At 51.8% G+C, this 21,708-nt stretch overlaps 1 protein-coding gene across 1 annotated transcript in view; it reads right to left on the reverse strand.

Moving 5' to 3' along the window:
• Pitpnm3 (PITPNM family member 3) overlaps positions 1–4,062 on the reverse strand; it is a 106,200-nt gene extending 102,138 nt beyond the window's left edge. Inside the window, 1 exon segment of the mRNA XM_048366039.1 lies at positions 3,950–4,062. Coding sequence (XP_048221996.1) covers positions 3,950–3,971 — 22 coding nt within the window. The 5' untranslated portion in view covers positions 3,972–4,062.
• Between the last annotated feature and the right edge of the window lie 17,646 nt (positions 4,063–21,708).

The following is a 21,708-nucleotide window of genomic DNA, read 5'->3' on the forward strand; positions in this document are numbered from 1 at the left end:
GAGATCTGAGAATCCAGGGCCAACCCAGACAGAAAACTCCACATGACTCCCATCTCCAATTAACTTCTAAAATCTGGAAATGGGGCTGACCATATGGCCAAAATCTCCCTCAATATTAAGAACTGGTATTAGCTCTTTAAATCCACCCTCTGAAAATGAACCTCACCTTTTTGGGACCTGACTACATTTTCTTTTATGCCTGGGTTCTCCTGGTTCTGTGAAAGCTCTTCACCTTCTCCGCTCTGGCACCTAATGCAGGAGGTGACCCTGCCACGGCTGGTGCTTAGGCTGTAAACTGCACAACTCTAGGGGCGCCATTCATTGGACCACAGTAGAATGACCTGGAGTCAGGTGAGTTTCTCTTACAAACCCATAACTCTTCCCTTAGTAGGTGTTCTACTCTGGCCAGTTTGTAACAGAGACTCTTCACGGGTCAAGAAGCAGACCCTTCACTCACAAGCCAGGGGTCCACAGCCCCGAGTCAGGCTTCTGACCCTCCTGTCCAGAGTGACCCCTGCTCATTCTGCCCATCAAAGAAGTAGATGCTACTGTGCAAATTCTGCACAGATGTGCTGAATTAGGAGGTAGTCCCTGAGCACTCACAATCACACGCTTCCAATGTTCAAGGTGAGGAGTCTGAACAAGAGACGGGAGCTGGGCACCAACAGCTCACACCTATAATCCCAGCTACTCAGGAAGATGAGATCTGAGGCTTGTGGTTCAAAGCCAGCTTGGTCAGAAATGTCCATGAGAATCTCCAATTAACCACCAAAAAGCTGAAAGTAACAAGCTAGGATAAAGACACTTGCACATCCATGTTCATTGCTGCATTATTCACAACAAGCAAGTTGTGGAAGTAGCCCAGATTTCCTACAATAGATGAGTGGATCCGAAAAATGTGGCACCTATACACAATGGAATTTTACACAATCATTAGAAAGAATAAAATAATGTTATTTGCAGGGAAATGGATAGAACTAGAATAAATCATGTTAAGTGAGGTAAGCCAAGCTTAGAGACAAATGGTGCATGTTTTCTCTCATATGAGGAAGCTAGAGCTAAACTATCAGGACATAATAAATTATACAGGTCTCTAGGCATTCACACAGAGAGAGACCAAAGGAGGACGCTCTTAAGAGAGGAACAGAGGGCTGGGGATATAGCCTAGTGGCAAGAGTGCCTGCCTCGGATACACGAGGCCCTAGGTTCGATTTCCCCAGCACCACATATACAGAAAACGGCCAGAAGCGGCGCTGTGGCTCAAGTGGCAGAGTGCTAGCCTTGAGCAGGAAGAAGCCAGGGACAGTGCTCAGGCCCTGAGTCCAAGGCCCAGGACTGGCCAAAAAAAAAAAAAAGAGAGGAACAGAAAGGTGCAATGCTTATGTGCATCTGATCACACAAAATAATATTTATCTAAATGAACTCCAGGAAATGGAAACAAGAGGTTTGTTTCTTTGTTGCCATTTTTGTTTTCTTTTCTTTTTGTCCTTCATTCATTTATCTGTCTTTGGGAGGATAAGGGGGACACAGAAAAAGAGGGACAAAGGGTGAACAAATGCAGCCATGGTACTCACTTGACACTATGCTGAGATGAACTATACAACTTGTGGGTGGGATGGGAGAGGAAAACAAGGAGAGGGAAGGAAGGGGTGACACTGTCCAAAAGAAGTGTACTCTTTACCTGACTTATGTATCTGTAACCCCTCTGTACATCACCTTTATAAGAACAATTTTTTTTTAAAAAAAAGTTTTTTTAAAGCTAGAAGTAGAGGGCTGGGGATATGGCCTAGTGGCAAGAGTGCTTGCCTCATATACATGAGGCCCTGGGTTCGATTCCCCAGCACCACATATACAGAAAATGGCCAGAAGTGGCGCTGTGGCTCAAGTGGCAGAGTGCTAGCCTTGAGCAAGAAGAAGACAGGGACAGTGCTCAGGCCCTGAGTCCAAGCCCCAGCACTGGCCAAAAAAAAAAAAGCTAGAAGTGGAATGGTGGCTCAAGTGGTAGAGTACCACTCTTGAGTGAAAAAGCTCAGGGCCAAGGCCAGGCCCTGAGTTCAAGCCCCCAGGACTGACAACAAAACAAAATAAACAGAGAGCAAGCTGGTGGGAGGGGGGGGACTTTTAGAAAATGCAAAGCCCCTGGAAGAGCTGAGAAGGGGACCGGTAGTCAGGCCTGTCTCTCAGGACTCCTTGGAAAGGGTAGGGTGCTGTAGGGGTGGCTCAGGGGTAGAGCAATGGCCTAGCACATATGAGACAACAATGCAAACACAAACATGGCAAGGTTCCTGGGGGAGAGGGAGAGGTGGTGGATCACAGGAGAGGTCTGGACTGCCTAGGGAAAGGCCAAGCAAAACCCTGCATCAGGAGAACAGTGTCAGCGCAGAGCAGCAGGTGCTGGTACAAGTTCCCATGGCCCGTCCTGACCAGCCAGCAGCTGGCCCACCCACTCAGCAAGGGGGGTGACCTAGCAGGGCACTGATGGGGAAAATCCTCAGAGTCAGCAGACTTGGCCTTGAGTGCAGGCTCTGTCCAGACCCTGTGGCCCGCCTTAAGGAAGTGATTTCTGAGTGTTTCTGGATGTTTTCTGCCCAGACCTAATGTGCAATAAAGGGCTCAGTGTGTGACCTGGCACCCAGGACCAGCTGCTGCAGCCCTGCCTGTGGCGTAGGGACATGTGCACACACACGCGTGCAGAGCAATCAGTGGGCAGGAGTAGGGGTAGGAAGGGGCCCAGGCACTGGGAAGGAGGAGGGAGGCAAGGAGCCTTTTCCAGCCTCCTGGTGTCATCTCACTCTGCCTCCCTGCAGAGGGGACAGGGAGGAGGTGAGAAGGGCTGATGAGATGTGTTCTGCCCTTGCTGGGTCCGCTTGGCCAGCCCCACCCTGCAGGGCTCTCCAAGAAGGAAGTCTGTAGACTCTGGTACCAAGCCACACACCCCGGCGAGCCTCACGCCCAGGCCAGCGCAGAACAGTGTCCGGCCAGCATGTGGGGGTGGGGAGAGCCGCACACAGCCCCGGGGCGTTCACACCTATGGTGCACACATGCAGGTGAGCTCACACTCATTCCATCACTGCCATCCCTTGGGGATGGAGGAGTGGGGTTCACTCCAGGCCCACGCCTGGTCCCCCAGGGGCGTGCATAGCACCTGCCAACGTCACGGGTTGGGTGTGAGTTCATGGCAGAGTCTCACATGCTCAGCTCACACGCTAAGACCGGCCGCGCGGCCGCCTGCATGTAGCCAGCCCTGTGGCACAGCCTTTCCTCCGAGCCCCCCCCCCCACAGGACCCCCAGGACCCCCGAGGGCGCAGACCGGAGCTGAGGCCGGTCCCCTCCCGATGCCCGCGCCCAGCTCCGGCCCTGCACCCAGCAGATGTGGGTGAATGAACGTCTGCTTGGATGAATGAATGAATGACTTAACACCCACTCCCTCCAGCAAGCCGGGCGGTCCTGCTGAGCGCGTGGAAGGGCAGAGCCCCTGGACCCCCACCTTCCCACCTGGCACCTGAGGCTCTCGTCTGGGGGGCGGGGCGGCACCCCAACGGCGGGAGGAGAAATCTGGGTCTCGGGACGGGGTGGGGGACCGGGGTGGCGGCGTCCCGGGAGGAGGGCGGCGGCACGGGCGAAGGGGCGCGTCCGGGGCGGCGGCCGCGGGACCTCTCCTCGGCGCCCTCGCCGGGCCTCCGGAGGGGAGGGCCGGCTCCGGACCGCGGGGCTGCACGGGGGCGCTGACCGAGCCCTTGCCTAGCGAGGGGATGCGGCGTCCCGCGGTGGCCGGGGAGCGCAGGGAGGGCGCGGGGCGCGCGCGGAGCCCCCTCTCCAGGCGCCCGGGGTCCGGCGCGGCCCCCGCCCCCTCCGGGGCCCCCGCCCACCTGCGCGAGGGTTCACCTGAGCGGGGCGGCCCCGCTCCCCTCCCGCCGCCAGCCCAGCCCTCCCGGCGCCCGCCCTCACCTGCGCCGCCCGCCTTGGCCATGTCCCGGGCGGCGGGCTCCCGCTGCGCGGCCCGCGCTTCTCGCCGCTCCCAGCCCGGCCCGGCCGCCGCGGCGCCTCCGGCCCCCGAGCGGACTCCGCGCGCGCCGCGCCCGCGCCCCCGCCCCGCTCGCCGCGGCCGCCGCCACCGCAGCCGCCGCCGCCTCGCCGCTCCCTCCCGCTCCCTTAAAGGCGCCGAGCGGCGGCCGCGCCGCCCCCCACCCTGCCGCCCGCGCCAGTCGGGAGGGCCGGGCGGAGGAGGCGCCCCTCTCGCCCCCGCGGGCCCGCTCCGCAGCGCCCCGGCCCTCGCGCCCACCGCGGCGCACCGGGAGCCGCAGCCCCCGGGACGGGGCGGAGATCCGGAGACACTCAGCCCGAGACACTGCAGTTTAGGCAGGCATGGGGGCGCGCACTGGGGACCGGGGCGCGGGGACCCCGACACACTGCCGGGGCAGAAGGATCCGTGGGGAAGAGAAAGGAATTCAAAGCCGACTAGAGACCCTGAGCCTGGCAGCACGATGGAGCGACCGAAGGAAGGAAGGCCGGGACACTAGAGGCGTCTACAAAGCCAAGAAGGAAGCCTCTCGGGAAGCAGAGAGAGAGGGACCCTGCCACCAGCCCCAGCTCCCAGTCCCTTCCATGATCTCCTCTACCTTCACAACAGAAGGGACTCTGCCGTTAACTAACTCTAAAAGGATCTTGGAAAACACTTGCAAATCCCACCTGGGGGTCCAGGCCCTGCCGGGTTTATTTAAAAACAAAAACAAAAACAACAAAAACCGTTCCCGTGTGGAGCAGTACCCCCCCCCCCACTTGCACTTTCCACATCTGGGATGCAGGCATTCTAGGGAACAGGCCAATGGGGAGATCTGGGTTGTGACTTTGGTCTGGTGACATCAGAGGATCCATGTCCAGCCCACGCAGAGAGCAGGAGATGAACACTTAATTTTTGGCCTAAGTCAGAATCCGGCCAGGTCAGCGGGTCCCAGCCATTCCCAGACCAGCCACCTGCTCCCTGCTGCTGGATGCTGGAGAGGGGTGGGATAGCTGTCTGTGCACTCCTTTGGTACCAGAGCTGAATCTTGAACTCAGGGCCCTAGCTCTTTTTTTCCACTCAAGACCAGGACTCTAACTCTTGAGTTGTACTTCCACTCTGGCCTTTCTCTGGTTAAGTGGCAGTAAGAGTCTCATGGGCTTTTCTGCCAGGGCTAGCTTTAAACCACAATCCTCAGATTTCAGTCTCCTGAGTAGCTAGGATTACAGTCATAAGCCACCAGCACCTGGCTGAGCATAGGTGTTCTTTGCAGAACTCTTCAACCTCACTGAAGCCCTGCTTCACAGAAGCTTGTGCCCAGCTACAGTTAGCAGCTGAACAGCCACCCCACCTGCGCCCCCACCCCCGGGCCAGCCATGATCCATCCATACACACACATGGTTACAAGGATCCTTGATGGACACTTAGCACAACAGTGTCTCTGGGCTTTGACCCCAGCCACAGGCTCCTGGTCAAGCAGCCTTTCCACTCCTGATTGGTTACATCCACAGCCAGGAGGTCAGTCTCTCAAATGAGAGCTCTTCCATCTTTGGACAGAACAGCTATGAGAAGGTTCTTCCTCACCCATGTCAGGATACGGCGAGGACATGTGCATGTTCATTGCTGCACAATTCATAACTAAGATACAGATGTCCTAGAAAAATGGACAAATGAATCAAGAAAATGTGACACACACACAATAAATTTTACTTATCCATCAGGTAGAAGAATCCATCATTTGCAGGAAAATGGATCAATCTGGAAAAAAAATATGCTAAGTAACTCAGGCTAATTTTTTTTCTCCCATGTGAAAGTTAAAATGTGTAAACATATACAAAAATATATAGGGTCATATGCATATATATGCAAATGTAGTCACTAAAAGCAGGGCCTGTGCAGTGAAGGATTCCAATGGTGTTAATTCCTTTGAACAACTAACCTTCCAGTTTAACAAGAGAGCTGAAATGTGTTGTCAGGAAGGAAAGAGGTCAAAGGATAAGAGGGTAGATGGATGGAGAGAGGAAGGGTGGGTGAATGCAGTCATGCCATTCAATGTACATATGAGAAAATGGAGGGAGAAGGATGGAAGGGATAACAATGATCAAAATGCATCAGCTGACATGCTGAATCAAAACCACTTTGCATAGCTACTTTATGTTTTTTTTTAGTTAAAAAAAACTCCCTAGGGCCCCATGTTCAAGCCTAGTGTCACCCAGGGTGGCCAGCCCTAGTTTGACAGGATTGTTCTCCTGTGAGCTCTAGAAGTCTCACTTCCCAGAAAACCCCCTAGTTGCATGGGCCCTGGGAGCTGGACAGACACACAGACTCCAGTTAGACGTAGACTTTCAGAAGCTTGAGAGCCATGAATCCAGAGCTGCTCCCAGCACCTGCCACGCTGGTCACCAGCAAGACGAGTTAGATGGAGCCCATGGTTCTTCCCTACCACTGGCTTGGGTCAGGAGACAAACCATTTTTATTGGACAGGCAGTATGCACCTGGCTTCATGTAGATTCTTGTATTTCTCCTTCATGTGCTCTCTGACCATATTCTATTATCCCAAGCTTACACAGAAGGAAACTGAGGCTGAGAAAGGTCAGTGGTCCTGGTCCTGCAGGACTGTCCTCGAGGCCTCCCTGTCCTTCACCCTCCCTTTGGCTTTGGGCACTTGCATCAGGACATGCATTGGGCACTGTGGGGACCACTGACTGCAAGAGAAGCGACAGGCCTGCCACAAAGGGGCACCCTGGGCCTGGGGACCCCCAGCCCCCAGCTCACTGCAGCAACAGCAACCAGAGGCAGCTGCCAGCCGTGTTTACTAGCACAGAAACTCTGTGTGTGTGCACACGCGCGCATGTGCGTGTACACACAGACACAGGCAGATACATCCTGTTTACAAATAAGGCTTCGTAGGTGGTTGTAGGCTGCCCCTGAGGCCCTTCCCCTGCCTCTCAATCTAGCCCCTACACTAAACGAGTGAGCTCCACAGGGCAGCACAACGAAGGAAACATGCCCAGACAGCTAAGACAACAGGCTAGACAGGCCACATGAGAACCCAGACTCCCGGACTCCACCCTAGCCTTCCTTCCCTCAGCCTTCCCGGCAGAGGGCTGGGTGCAGAGACCCCCAACACCACCTCAGAATCCACAGCTTGCTGCCAAGGAAGGCCCAGACCTGCTTCAGACCAAGCAAACACATCAGGACTCAGGGCTGTTGGACTGACTGGTGGGAGTTAACTTCCTACATCACAAGAATTGTCCTTAATTGAAGAAAGGAATAACCAGCAATTTACAGCCGCTGACCTCGGCTGCCTGTAGGAGGAGGGGCTGGAGCAGACAGGATGCCTGGGCCAGAATGACTGTGTCTGAGTTTTAGATCCATTCCTTCCTCCATTCCTGAGACCCGGGGTCCAAGTCCTTATTCTGTCATTCTGCTTCTGCCTCCAAGGTGGCCAGCAGCTCCCTGGCCCAGGCAAGCACTAAACCCACAAGGCCAGGCCTGCCAGCACTCACGAGGATGTGGAGAGAGATGTAGAAAGATTGCAGGCCCCCAGGCAGGTAGGCAGTGGTTACTGGTGGCAGTATAAATGCTCAATAAAACAGCCCCAGGCCTGGTCCGCTGGTCTTATCAGTCCTGGCCAGATGGTACCGAAGCCTTTGGAAAAGTGAGTGACAGCTCCAAGGAGCCAGGGTGACCTGTGGCCAGCCAGCCCTGCCTGACCAGCTCATCTTCCTTTTTGGACACAGCGACAGTGGCTGGTAGGGCTGGGCACTGCCAGGCCTGCTGGGGCTGGGCTCAGACACAGCTGCTGCCTAACTGTCTGGTGGCAACTTCGCAGATAGCACAGGTAGTGGGGACAAGAAGATGACCCAGGTCCTGTCCACACCTGGATGGACTCCAGTAGAAGGTGCTCATGACAGAGGCGGCTGCATAAGAAGCCTACAGGCCTAGGTGGAAGCCATCTGGCAGATGCATGGCCACTCACTGTGGCTTTGACAAACTGGATGGTGGGCCACGGCCAGGAGGATGAAATGAACACACAAATAAGCACGCTCAAGGCCTGCTCCTACGCCGTCTCCAAAAGTCTCTTCCATGCCCCCCACTCTCTGCATTCCCACTTCCAGATTTCTACAGCCCTCTCCTCCTGCACCCTGTCTCAGCAGGACTCCTGGCAGCTTCTTCCCTTCCTGAGGGGTCTTCTGGCCTGGTTCTAGATCATTCTTAGCACCATCTTCCTTGGTTCTCACATCAGACTCCCTTGCTTGCTTGCTGTCCATGGTGAAAAACCTCCTTCCCTCACAAAAGCAACCTCCAACCACTTCACTCTTCTTTGGAATCTTCTAGAATCGCTCTGAGAGTAACAGTTTGGTTCTTACCCTCTCCTGGATGCCCAGTGTCTGGGACCTCAGATGGAATGCACCATTCTATCCAACGCTGTTTAGTCTTCCTCTCCTTTGTAGTGGTTGTGGGTCATTCAGTAATCTCTACACTGCCCCCCCCCAAAGGGGATGACCCCGACTGTCTCCAGCCTCTCAGTGAAGACCATTGCCTTCAATTTTGTGAGAAGCTAGCCTTGCCTGGCCCCGAGGCCGGTGCTAGGCAGGAGGCTGCGGGTCACCCAGGAAGGCATTTGTGAAGCAGGAAGATTCCCCTAGTGACAGAAACCTCCTAGAGGACCCCTCCTCCAGGTCCCCGTGTGCCCCCACCCCACAGACCAACAAATTCTCACAAGGATGTGCTGCAAATCTAGGCAGTGTGGGCTGTGGGCCCCCTCCGTGTTTTCAAAGATACTTGCACAATTCTGCGTGCCTCCGAGTCCAGTGGACTGGCTTTCATCGGGTTTCCATGTGAGAGACTGAGGTATCTGGAGGCTCCGTCTGGTTCTGGGTCTGGGGTCCTCTGAAGGCTGAGTTTAAGGATCACAGTTTGAAGCCAGACCAGACAGTCAAGTCCATGAGAGGCCTATCTCCAATTAACCACCAAATATACAGAAGTAGAGCAGTGGCTCAAGTGGTAGAGCACCAGCTTTGAGTGTGAACACTAAGGGACAGCACCCAGGCTTTGATGAATTCAAGCCCCAGCATTGGCACACATACACGAGAAGTAAGGTTAGGATAGAGGTAGGGAAAGTTGTCACAGCTGCTTTAAGCAGAGAAATGGGGAGCATCTAATGGGTTTGTCCTGTGGGTTCTGCTGGCTAATATGTGGAGAGACCTTCCTTTCTGCCCAAGGGAAAGCCAGCCATAATTTGCCTGGCTGGAGCTGAGCTCTGCTGGTACTTTGCGTTTCGCATTTGTTTGAGGTCAAAACTGTGCAGATTGGCCCCAGGCAAGCCTTAACTGTTTTTAACTTACACTGAGACCTAATAAAAATTAGGTACTGCATGAAATATAAAACTCTCCGCAAGACTGCTCTTGGGGTGTTACACTCCTGCAAACCCTTGCTAAAGCCAGGTGCCCGAACCAACGTGCCTGATGTCCCCACCTCGGCCAGCCCATTCCCTGGCCACACGCACTTTCTTTACGATGTATTCCAGAGCTCAGAAACGCAAACACAGTAGTAACTGATAAGGTGCAATACTGTAAATGGGGGAAGTTAGCTGATTACTAATGCCTCAGTCTCCGGTAGGGGCAGGAATTCACAATCAAATCCACACCTCGTGTGTCCATCGTGGGAACACAGCTCCGCCTGATTCCTCCAGCTCTGGCCATGCCTCTGCAGGACCAGGAAACCCAAAGTAGCTTGGTTAAGAAAAGCTGAGAAGTCATCAGAACTCAATCCATCTTGTGATTTGGTTTAACTCCAGAAGCATCTACTGAGATCCAGTAGGGTAGTTATTGCTCCATTCAGAGTGCCTCTCCCAAATTGGATGTGGTCTTTAATTTGCTTCTGAGCCCCTTACACTCCCCCCTCCAGAGCCCCTCCCTGGAAGTTCCCATGTTCCAATCTACCTCCTAAAGCATTTTCCCACTTGTGTGTGCAGGTGAACATGGTATACTTGTATAGGCTGGGGCGTGACTCAAGTGGTGGAGCACCTGCCTAGCAAGTGTGAGTTTAGATTCCACAAAGGAAAGAAAGAAGCAAAGAGAGAAGGAAGGAGGGAGGGAGGGAAGGAAGGAGGAAGGGAGGGAGGGAGGGAGGGGAAGGAAGGAAGGAAGGAAGGAAGGAAGGAAGGAAGGAAGGAAGGAAGGAAGGAAGGAAGGAAGGAAGGGAGAAAGAGAGAAAGAGAGAAGAAAGAAAAGAAGAAAAGAGAAATGTGAAATGACATCATAGAGGCTTTGCAGTGGGCAGTGTTCCTTGCTCTTTCTCTGACGTGTGTGTGTGTGTATATGTGTGTGTATGTATGTGTGAGTCAGAGTGTGTGCCAAACCTGAGGCTGGAATTCAGGGTCTGAGCACTGTTTCTGAGCTTCTTTGTGCTCAAAGCTAGTGCTCTACTACTTGAGCCATGTCACCACTTGTAGCTTTTTGGGTAGTTTAGTGGAAATGAGAGTCTCATGGACTTTCCTGCCTGGCTGGATTTGAACTGCAATCCTCAGATCTCAGCCTCTTGAGTAGCTAGGGTTACAGGCATGAGCCATTGATGCCCCACCTGAATACTATTTTTAAGTTTGATTTTATTTTTGACACACAAGGCAATCGTTCCCACTTAAGGGACAACATGAAGTTTTGATACTTGCATACACAGTGTAATAGTCCAATAAGAAAATTAGCATATTCATCACTGGAACATGTATCATTCCTTTGTAAAGAACATTTAAAATCTTATTTTATAGCTATTGTGAAATATACAATGGCTAATATTTACCAAAGTACTATACTTAGAACTTCAGAAATACACTCCTTTTTTCTCACTATAACTTTGTACCCACTGCCCAACCTCTCCCCTTCCCTTCCCTCCTCCCTCCTCCCTTTTCCCTCCTCTCCCCATCCCTTCCCCAACCCTCTGCATCCCTCCCCCTTTCCCTCCCTTCCCCCTCCATCTCCATTCCCCTTCTCTCTCTCCCTATCCCTTGTCCCTCCTCTCTCTACCACATCCCCCTGTTCTCCCCATACCATCTTTCTCCTCCCTCCCCCTTCCTCCTTCCCTCTCCCCCTCTCCCTGACTTCTGCTAACTACTATTCTAGGCATCACCTGTCTCGTGGACTTCCTAGGACCCTGTGCACTAGTCTTTCTGTGCCTGGCTTCTACTTCATATTGTTTTAAGAATCTAGCCATATGGATGCTTCATTTGTCTGTTCCTTTTGATTGTTACATACTATTTTATACTCAACGCACTTCATGTTATTTTTCTTATCCACTGAGCTCTCCCAAAAGCAGTCATGCTAATGCCCACTTCCATGTACAGGTAAGAAAAGTGAGGCTGAGAGAGGCCAGTCACCGCCTTGCTGCTACAAACAGGCTAGCGCTCTACCACTTGAGCCACAGCTCCAATTCCAGCTTTTGTTTGGAGTGGGGGTAGTTTATTGGAGATAAGAATCTCATGAACTTTCCTGCCCAGGCTGTCTTCTAATTGTGATCCTCAAATCTCAGCTTCCTGAGTAGCTAGGATTATAGGCATGAGCCACCAGCACCTGGCTTGTGAAGGCATTTTACACAACAGAAATGAACCTTAGGGCTGAGTGTGATAGAGCCCTTGTCTAGCATGCATGAGGCCCTTGGATTCTAACCCCAGCACTGAATGAAAGAGAGAGAGAGAGAGAGAGAGAGAGAGAGAGAGAGAGAGAGAGAGAGAGAGAGAGAGAGAGAGAGAGAGAGAGAGAATGAATATAAAATCAACCTCCGAGAGGCTGCTGCAGTTGGTGGCCGGCATGGTGAAGCGCTGTCTTAGTGGACACGGATCCTGGTGTGTCTTGGTCTTCATTCCTCACAGCCTGCACTGCTTTGGAGCCCTGGTGCCTATAGAATAAATGCCAAGACCTAGTTATCACCAAAAGAGAGCACTTAAGAAAGGGTTAAGGCATGGCTCAAATGGTAGTGCACCTGCTGACTAAGCATGAGGCTCTGAGTTCAAATCCAAGCTCATCAAAAGAAGGAAAGCTGGGGTGGGTGGCTCACACTTGTAATCCTCACTACTCGAGAGACTGAGATCTGAGGACTGAGGCTGAAAAGCAGCCCAGACAGACAAATCCAAGAGACTCTTAGCTCCAAATAACCAGCAAAAAAGCCAAAGTGGCGGTGTGGCTTACATGGTAAAGCACCAGCCTTGAGTGGAAGAGCCGAGTGTGAGCATGAGGGCTTGAGTTCAAGCCCTGAGAGAGGCAGGGATTGTTTTTGTCCTTTCCTTGTCCTCTGGGCTGTAGAGTTCATAGGGAAGGACCCTCCACTTACTAAAGAAGTTTATTAGGGTTTCTAACTCTGCCAGCAATAAGTTCTTTGGCAAGTTTACTTTCTTCTCTCTTACCTTAGCAATACCTCTTTAGCTAATGAACCTAACAGGAACAGTGACTGATGTTTACTGTGTGCTGAACATGTGCCTGGAAGTGTGTTTCATGCATGGCCTCTGTTAATCCCCCTAGAATCCTAATGAAGCTGTGTTCCTAAGACCATGCCCACTTAAAATAAGGAAACTGAGCCTCAGAGAGGCAGGCTAGGTATCTGAGTGATATATGTGAAACAAGTATTCAACGCAGAGGCTTAGCCGGGTGCTGGTGGCTCGTACCTGCACCTGTAATCCTAGCTAGCCAGGAGGCTGGGATCTGAGGATCATGGTTCAGAGCCAGTCTGGGCAGGACAATCCATGAGACTCTTATCTCCAATTAACCCCCAGAACACTGGAAGTGGCACTGTGGCTTAAAGTGATAGAGCACTAGCCTTGAGCAAAACAACTAAGGGACAGTGCCTAGGCCCTGAGTTCAAGCCCCATGACTGACAATAACAGCAACAACAAAGCAGAGGCTTCCAAAATCCAGGTTCTTGCCTTAACTACTGGGGAGAAAAGAAGAGGAGGAGGAGGAGGAGGAGGAGGAGGAGGAGGAGGAGGAGGAGGAGGAGGAGGAGGAGGAGGAGGAGGAGGAGGAGAAGGAGGAGGAGGAGGAGAAGAAGAAGAAGAAGAAGCAACAACCTGGGTTCTCATTAGGGGGCCCACTTTGTCTGGGTGTTCCTTGGTTCTGGCCTGCTGGTCCCCATGCTACCCCCTCTGCTTCCTGGAGCCTCTGCAGTTGGGCTCCATCCCAGCGCCTGGGGAGGTGCCCTGCAAGGTAGAGGAAGAGGGAAAGAGACAGAAGCTGCTGGTTCCAGGGCACAGATGTGACTGCCTTTGTCTGGGCAGAGCCTCCCAGGGGCTCTCCAGGCAGCTGTCAGCCGTATCCTGGGCAGATCTCCCAGGCTGCTGGGGCCATCGATTCATTTTGTAATTTGAATGCTTCTGGTCAGAATGACTAAAAGGCTGAATTTTACAAGGGTTTTGAAAGTGAATTGACTCCACTTATTAAAGATATACTAGATTACACACTGAGCCAAAGGACACTCCGGGGACGCTCTGGGTACCACGGGCCCTGTACGAAGATGGAAACAACCCTTCACAAGTCACTCAGTAACCTCTATGGGAGACGTTTCCCCATGCAGGTGCCAATTAAATCACCAGCTGAAGGACAGACCATGCCGTTGGAGGAAGCATCCTGTCCCGGAAGGGCTGCCTGCGAGCAGAAAAAAATGTCTCCATAAACCTCTTCTGGTTATTTTATGTAAATCTATTTCTCAAGGCAGAAAAGGCTAAAAGAAAAATGTTCCCAGAAAGTTTTCCCTCTCAGTCACAGAATTTATCAGGGAGCCGACAGAGGGAGGAGGAGGGAGGGGAGCTATGTTTCCAGTGAGCGCTTGTGACAGGCAGATTCTGGGCACTTGAGGCCTGAGACCTGCATGAATGACAGCTGGAAAGCTCCCCTCCTGCCCCACTTAGAGAATCCAGCCGGGGCACCGGGTACCTCACTGCAACAAAGCTGAGCTGCTCGCCAGGTAACCAGATTGTGCCAAAAATTGTGGGTGCCAGGCATGGGTGGCTCACACCTATAATTCTAGCTCCTCAGGTGGTTGAGATCTGAGGATCACAGTTCAAAGCCAGTCCAAGCCATCTGTGAGATGCTTATCCAGCAAAAAGCCAAATGGTCCTATGCTATCCTAGAGCAGGAGAAGCCAAGCAAGAACATGAGACCCCGAATTGAAGCCTCAGTGTGGACACAAACAACAAACAAACAAAAGACCCGAAACCCAAACAAACAAAGCCCAGCATTAGCTGCATAGCTGGAACTGAGAAGACCTCCCTGCTCCCTGCCTAGGGCTCCCTGTCACATCTTCCCATGTAGATGCACGCTCCCTGGGCTTGTGGCAAGGAGTCTTTCCTGTCTGCCTGCCTGCCTGCCTGTCTGTCTGTCTGTCTCTGACACAGTACATCCCTCTCTTCCTATCTCTGTGCACAGACTTCAGTAGTAATCTGAGCGCTAGACCATGTGTATACACAGCGCATACTCTCAAACTCACATGCCAGGCTTTCAGAAGCTGAAACAGGAATTTATTAGCAGGTTATGAGGTCACAGAGAATCAGGAGTGTACAAGAACTGGCTTGAACTGGAGAGAGCTGCGTCGTAATGCAGAGCAGCTGTGATTTTTGCAGGAAGACCTCAGCCCCTTAGCTCCTCTCCCATATGAGACCGGTGGAGAGGTTCAGAGGGAGAAAAACATCATTTTTGCATCCCTCAATTAAGCCAGGCCAGATTGGCCAAGGCTAGGGTATAGGAAGGAGTGTGCTCTAGCTTCCTGGTGTGGAAAATAAAAAGATCCTATGCCCCATCCCAGTGCAGACACATGACTGTTAAAGGTATGGTGCATTTGGAGGTTGGGCAGTTACTATGGGAATCTGCATTATGGGTTCCAGACAGACACTGGGGGCTATGGCATCCCCTGGACCCAACACTCCTCACACTTGGCTCTCAAGCCTGACCGAGGATAAGGCTCCGTAGACCTCAGGAAATGCCACTGTGGAGGTGGGGTACATGAGTTAAGCAGAGACATTTTCACCTGTGGGGCCTACTAGGCACTGCCCTCCCACAAAACCAGGGTGTAGTAGGCTCAGCAGGAATCTGTAGTGAAGGGCTGGAGGACCCCAGAGCCAATAAGCGTCTCCTGTCTCCTGTGGCTGCCGTGAATGAGCTGTGGCTAGTGTGAAGGTTTTTTCTTCCTTTATCTCTCTTTCCCTCCCTCCTTCCCTCCTTCCTTCCCTTCCTTCCTCCCTTCCTCTCTCCCTGTCTCCCTCCCTTCCTCCCTTCCTCTTTTCCTTCCTTCCCTTTCTTTCTGTGCTCATACTAGGGATTAAGCTCAGGGTCTGGGTGCTGTTCCTTACCTACATTTTCTCAAGGCTGGTTGGTGCTCTACCACTTGAGCCACATTTCTACTTTCAGCTTTTTTTTTTCTCTAGAGGATAAGAATTTCATGGGCTGCCCAGGCTGACTTCAAACTGTGACCCTCAGATCTCAGCTTCCTGAGGAAATGGAATTATAGGTGTGAGCTACCAACACCCAGCTGGGCGAGTGGTTTTCAATGTCTCCATCTTGCAATATTTCATTCTTGGGAAATAATAGCAATTAGTATTTTCAGAGTACAACTTGTATCTCAAGCTTCCTAAAGGAAAATGGGAAAGTGCTTTGATCCCACCCTTCAGCGAAAGCTTCTAGGAATCCCTCAGGTGGGGGACTAAAGTAGGTGTTTGGCTTGGGTTTGCACATGGGAAGGGAGCAAGGACTAAAAGTGAGAACATGTGATGGGGCAGAGGGAACATCAGTCTGTGAAGGAGGCCAGAGGTCTAGGCCCAGTCTCACCATGAAGCTCCTGGCCACCTGCCCACTTTGGGCTTGTGTAATGAGTCCCATCTATTGACCTCTCAGCAGGGTACTTGGGAAATGCATCAGAGAACAGTAAAAGGGAGTAGTTGCCAGACATAGGGGATTTATAGGTAACTCAGGAGGCTGAGAGCTGAGGACTGTGGTTTGAAGCCAGCCCAGGCAGAAAAGCCCATGAGACCCTTATCTCCAACTAACCACCCAAAAGCTGAAAGTGGGGACACACAAAAAAATGGAGGAACAAAGGGTGAACAAATGCAGCAATGGCACTCACTGGACACTGTGTTGAAAATGAACTGTACAACTGTGGGGGTGGGAGGGAAAAACTGGAGGAGAGTGAAGGAAAGGCTGATGCTGTCCAACGAGAAATCTACTCTTTACTTGATTTATGAATCTGTAGCCTCTCTGTATATCACTTTTATACTAGCAGTGAAGAATTGAAAAAAATAAAAGCCAGAAGTGGAGGTATGGCTCAAGTGGTAGAGTGTCAACCTTGAGTGAAAAAGCTCAAGGACAGGCCCTGAGTTCAAGCCCCAGTGCTAGCACCAAAAAAAGAAGCAGGGAGGAGAAGCTAAGACTCAAAATCATTCCCTTCAGGGCTCTTAACCCAAGGCTGGGCTTATCTGCATCTAGGGCTTGTGAGCCCCAAAACCTAAGAAGAAACTGTGCTAGTAGATATGTGTGTGTCCATGTAGAGTAGTACTGAGCATGTACAAGCATTGCATGTACCGCACAAGTGCATATATATGTACACACATATATGTAGTATGTCTGTGAAGACGAAAGGTGTGTATGTATACACATGTGGGTGTGCACCTGTGTGTATTTCCCTAATCTGTTTTCCTGATTCCTGTTTCATGGACCCTCACACACACCCCAAGTTGTTGTGGGGAGTCTGGGGCTTGTTCCAGGCTAAAGCTGTGAATAATTACCAGAGTTAATTAAAAGCTTTGGCGTGCAGAGCCAGCACCCCTGTCCCCCAGGTGCCGGTGGCCTGTCACACACACCGCAGGTCCGAAGGCACACAGCGCAAGGCCATGCCTGGAATGGAGCCAGGTCGTGATCACACCAAAAAGAAAAGCTGGGGTCCCAAGGTACCGCCTGGCATGCATGCAGAGGTTGTGTGTGTGTGTGTGTGTGTGTGTGCGCGCGCGCGTGTATGCATGCCAGTCCTGGTGCTTAAACTCAAGGCCTGGACACTATTCCTGAGTTTTTGGTTTTGTTTTTTTTTTTTAAACTCGGGCTAACACTCCTATCACTTGAGTTATAGCTCCACTTCTAGCTTCCAGCTTTTTGGGTGCTTAATTGGAGACGAATCTTGCTGGCCTTTCCTGCCTAGGGCTGTCTTCAAACCTCAATCCTCAGATCTTAGCCTCCTGAGTAGCTAGGACTCCAGGCATGAGCCACGGGTACCTGGCATGCCAGGGATTTCTTTCTGACACCAATGTTGACTGTGGGGCCACTTACCAGGTGCCCAGGGCAGGGCTTCTTACTGGAGAGACTCTGCAGGTCTCTGAGGATTGCCATGGCTCCTCTCTCACTCTGAGCGAATATGCCATCCATCTCCATGAATGCAGGAGCCACACAGGACTCTGTTGTACACCTTCCATATCAGCCCCTCTGGCATGTGCCTCCCCAGACCGCCATTACCATCAGTTCAATAGCTGGGACATTGATTCTGCTTCTCATTCACCATCAAAGCCAGACCAGCAGACTGCATACTGTTGACGGGGAGGCTGGGTTTTGTGCCGGGTTGGATTTCAGAGGGATTGATCAATGCAGACGGAACACTTGGCAAGGGCCCGGGGCTCCCAGCAGACTCCCCCATTTAGAAGCAGAATAAAGATAGAAAGTGTGAACAAGGGCCATCTGGGGCAAATCGTGCTTTCAAGGGAAGGGAGAGACACAGGACGGTGAACTCATTCCTATTCAAACACATCTCCTTAAACCTGGACAAAATATCTTGCTGAAAGGAATACTTAATGAGAAATCTTTGTTTTCTCCTGGTACTTGGTCTTGAACTCATGGCTAGGGCATTGTCCCTCACTGGCTTTGCTCAAGGTTGGTCCTCTACCACTTGAGCCACTTCCAGCCACAGTTCCATGTCCAGCTTTTTGCTGGTTAATTGGAGATGAGTCTCATGGACTTTCCTACGTGGGCTGGCTTTGGTGAACCTCAGAAATCAGCTTCCTGAGTAGCTAGGATTACAGGTTTGAGCAAATTGCTGGGCTCAGTGGTGCCCAGTAATAGAGCAATTTTGAAGCTCACAGGCATATGATGCGCTGCTGTTCACCTGGGCCACAGCTGAGATGACATGGAGAAAGAAGCCTTGCTCTGGCTCAGCTGTAATAGGGAGGTCAGATCTGGGCAGTGCCATCATTAACTGTGGAGGGACTTCAGGTTGACTCCAGCTCAAATTAGAGCAGAAGCCAACTCCATCTCCACTAAGCCCTCCCCCACCCTATTCAGGGAAGCTCCCCTTTATGATGATAAGTTATGTAAATTGACTAGCTGAGGCCTGGGAGCTTCAAGGGAACCTGTGCCCTCCTATGAGTAGGCTATCCACCTGCATCATGTGAGCCCCGACAAATCCATTCGCCAATTCTAACTAGAATGATAGGTTGGTTCAAATAGATACTATGAGACAGACTGTAACTCTATTGGCCACCTGCGTGCGGCCTAGCATGCTCTGTAAGTGTTGTATCTTCATTGGTCACCTGCATGTGGCAAGTTTGTCTGTGATGTTTGCCTTATAACCAGGCTGGAAGGCCACACGTGCGGGCGGCTGCAGCTCCCGAGTCTGGGCCCTGATCCTGCACACATGGTCGGCAGTTTCGGCTCCTGAGTCTGGGCTGCGACTAAGGCTGGTCGGTTCACTTTTTGTTCACTTTTTACTTCCCCAATAAATCTGTCTTTTTGTCATCTTGTAGCTGGAGACTGTGTGGTGGACTCTTGGGGGAACCAGGAATCCCCTCCCTTGGTGGGGGGGACCCCGTTTCATTGTAGCGAACCCCCACTCTACTTCATCAGCCTCTACCCTATGTGGTCTAATCCACTGTATTCACACCTGTGCCTCTTTAAGACACCGTCTTATATTGTGGGGCTCAAATTCCCCGTCCCCCCGCTTTTTCCCAGGAGATGCCAAATCCCAAATTATGAAAGACACTCGGCTCTACTCCTCCCGCCTGCAGAAGGAGCAGAGTGCGTCTTTATGGGCTAAGCTGAGCTGAGGAAAGATGCCAAGACCTCCCGCCCCCCCACACCGCCCCCCATGTCCAGAGCAGAGGCAGGACAGAGATTTCGGGAGCTGGTTTGGATGTTCCACCAGTCTCAAAGAACTTTAATCAGGGAGGGGTTTATATAGCAGTAATGGCGGGCAGGAAGAGGAGGGGCTACTGAATATTAGCGATTGGCTAATGGGGCTGTCCCTCAGGTGATGTCACAGAACTTCCTCTATGGACAGAGACCACAGTCCTCCAAGGACCGGGCCTCTGGGGTCTCCGCTGCCATGATGGCACGCACATGCTCGCCCCTGGGGGCTTCTTGTCCAGTTCAAGCCGAAAAGAGGTGGGAGGGGCTAACTAGGCCCTCCCCTCTTAAAGGCACAGCGATCCCCATCCCCAACATTATATAAGGGTCCCTTGGTCTGGAGGGCTCCACTTTCCCCTCTTTTCTTGTTATGACAGTCTTAGCTACCTTTGTTAGTCCAATTCCAATGCAGCCTCCTCCATTTAGAGCAGCCAGGAGTGAAGCCCTCCCAGGCCCGCCAAGCACACACCCAGCACCATGCCCAGCACACGCCTTCTTTCATTCTGCCTGATTTTGCATTTCCACAGTATATAGAAAACCTTAAATGAGTGTGAATGCAATCTGAAATTTGTCCCATCCCCTAGGTTTAAAATATCCTCTGTTTTCTTTCTTTCTTTCTTTCTTTCTTTCTTCCTTCCTTCCTTCCTTCCTTCCTTCCTTTCTTTCTTTTTCTTTTCTTTTTAGACAGGCACTGGTGGCTCATGCCCAACTATAATCCTAACTATTCAGGAGACTAAGTGCACCTTAGTCATTTTTGCATGCCTAGAACACAGCATATCCTCTGGCATAGAGCAGGTACAGGTCTACTGATTTAATTAATTCATTCACCATTCATCATTCATTCATTCATTCCCGCTAGGACTGAGGTATGAATTTAAGGCCTGAATGCTGTCCCTTAGCTTTTTCACTCAAGGCCACACTTGAGCTACAGCTCTACTTCCAGCTTTTTGGTGGCTAATTGGAAATGAGTCTCAGCAGATTTTCCTGCAATCCTCAGATCTCAGCTTCCTTTGTAGGTACGATTATAGACTCAAGCCACTGGCATCCGCCACTGGCACCCAGCACGTTTGTTGACTTTAAAATGTCGATTGCATTTTTGACAGCTGCTAAGATTTCCTAGGCCATCTGAGTATTATCTGTTTTAAAGACACAATGGCGACAGAAGGAACTAGACCTGAAATTCAAAGACACAGATGGATGGTTCTGGCTTTGTCACTGGCTGTCAGATTGGAAGCATGTCCTTTCATTTCCATAAGCTTCAGTTTCTTCATCTATAAGATGGGGCTAGGACTGTCTGGTTTAAAAAGTCCTGGTGGTGCTGGCAGTCCTAGAATAAAGATGTGGATCACAGGCAGCCTGGGCAGGCCAGCTGGGTGGGGAGTGTAACATGCCACTCAGCAGCCTCAGGCAGGGCTGGGGAGGGTGCTGCTGGTGTCCACATCAAAGGCACAGCAAGGAGCTAGGGAATCTAGGCAGGAAAGAACTCCATGGGAGGAAGTAGCAAAGGAGGCATTTCAGAGAGAACTCTTAAGTGCATGCAAGCCTTTTTTTTTTTTAAATTATTTTTTGGTGCCTGTACTGGGACTTGAACACAGGACAGGATGTGGGCACTGTCGCTGAGCTTTTTTAGCTCAAGGCAAACTCTCAAACACTTGAGTCATGGTGTCACTTCTGGCTTTTTGGTGGCTCATTGGAGATAAGTCTCATGGACTTTTTCCTGCCTAGGCTGGCTTTGAGCCACAACCCTCAGCTCTCAGCCTATTGAGTAGCTAGATTACAGATGTGAGCCACCAGCCCCTGGCCATAGCTGCCTCTTAAGGGACCTCTGTAATCGCCCTAGTGGTTTTGTTGAGTGTAACTTTTTGTTGGCCTCTGGGTCATTCCCCCATCAGTGCTGCACTGGCCAGTGATGGTTTTGGAGCATCACCTCTCACCGCACCTGCCCCAGAGCTGGGGCTCTCCCAGGACGTCTTCAGAGCCTGGAAAGTGGTGGCTGCACATGATCTGGTGGCTGGCTCACATCCACTCTCTGCTTCCCATGTGCCGCAAGTGTCCACGTCTGTTGGGCCTTCCTAGGTCCAGTGCAGCTCAGGCCCAGGAAACCCTGGGGTTGGGATATCCATGGCGGAACCTACACAGCCAGGATCTGAATGCTGGCAGATTTCTGAGCCAGAAGCTCCTTGGCATTTTCTCTCTGCCACACAAGCTGCCAGGTGTGGATCTATAGAGACAGACCTGGGCACAGAATGCCCCACTCCTGCTTGGGGCAGGAGCATCCACCTGCCTTCTCGGTGGAGACACAGTAAGCAGCGGCCCCGCTGGGAAGCCGTGAGGCTGACCTCACCAAGACAGTGGAGAATCGGCCGGATGTGTGGGTGGAGGTTCTTGGGAGGGAAGCTGAGAGGGAGGGAAACATATGACTAGGTAGAGGAAGGAGGCAGGGAGGAGGGCAGTGGTGGGGGAAGGCAGGAGCAAATGAAGGCAGGAAGAGATTCTCAAGAGAAAGCTCCAGAGGAGCTGAAGTGGACACAAAAGGCCAAGGTGCCAGGTGTGGGGCTGTGATGAAG

Source organism: Perognathus longimembris, chromosome 17, assembly GCF_023159225.1.
Source record: "Perognathus longimembris pacificus isolate PPM17 chromosome 17, ASM2315922v1, whole genome shotgun sequence".
Classification (NCBI taxonomy): domain Eukaryota; kingdom Metazoa; phylum Chordata; class Mammalia; order Rodentia; family Heteromyidae; genus Perognathus; species Perognathus longimembris.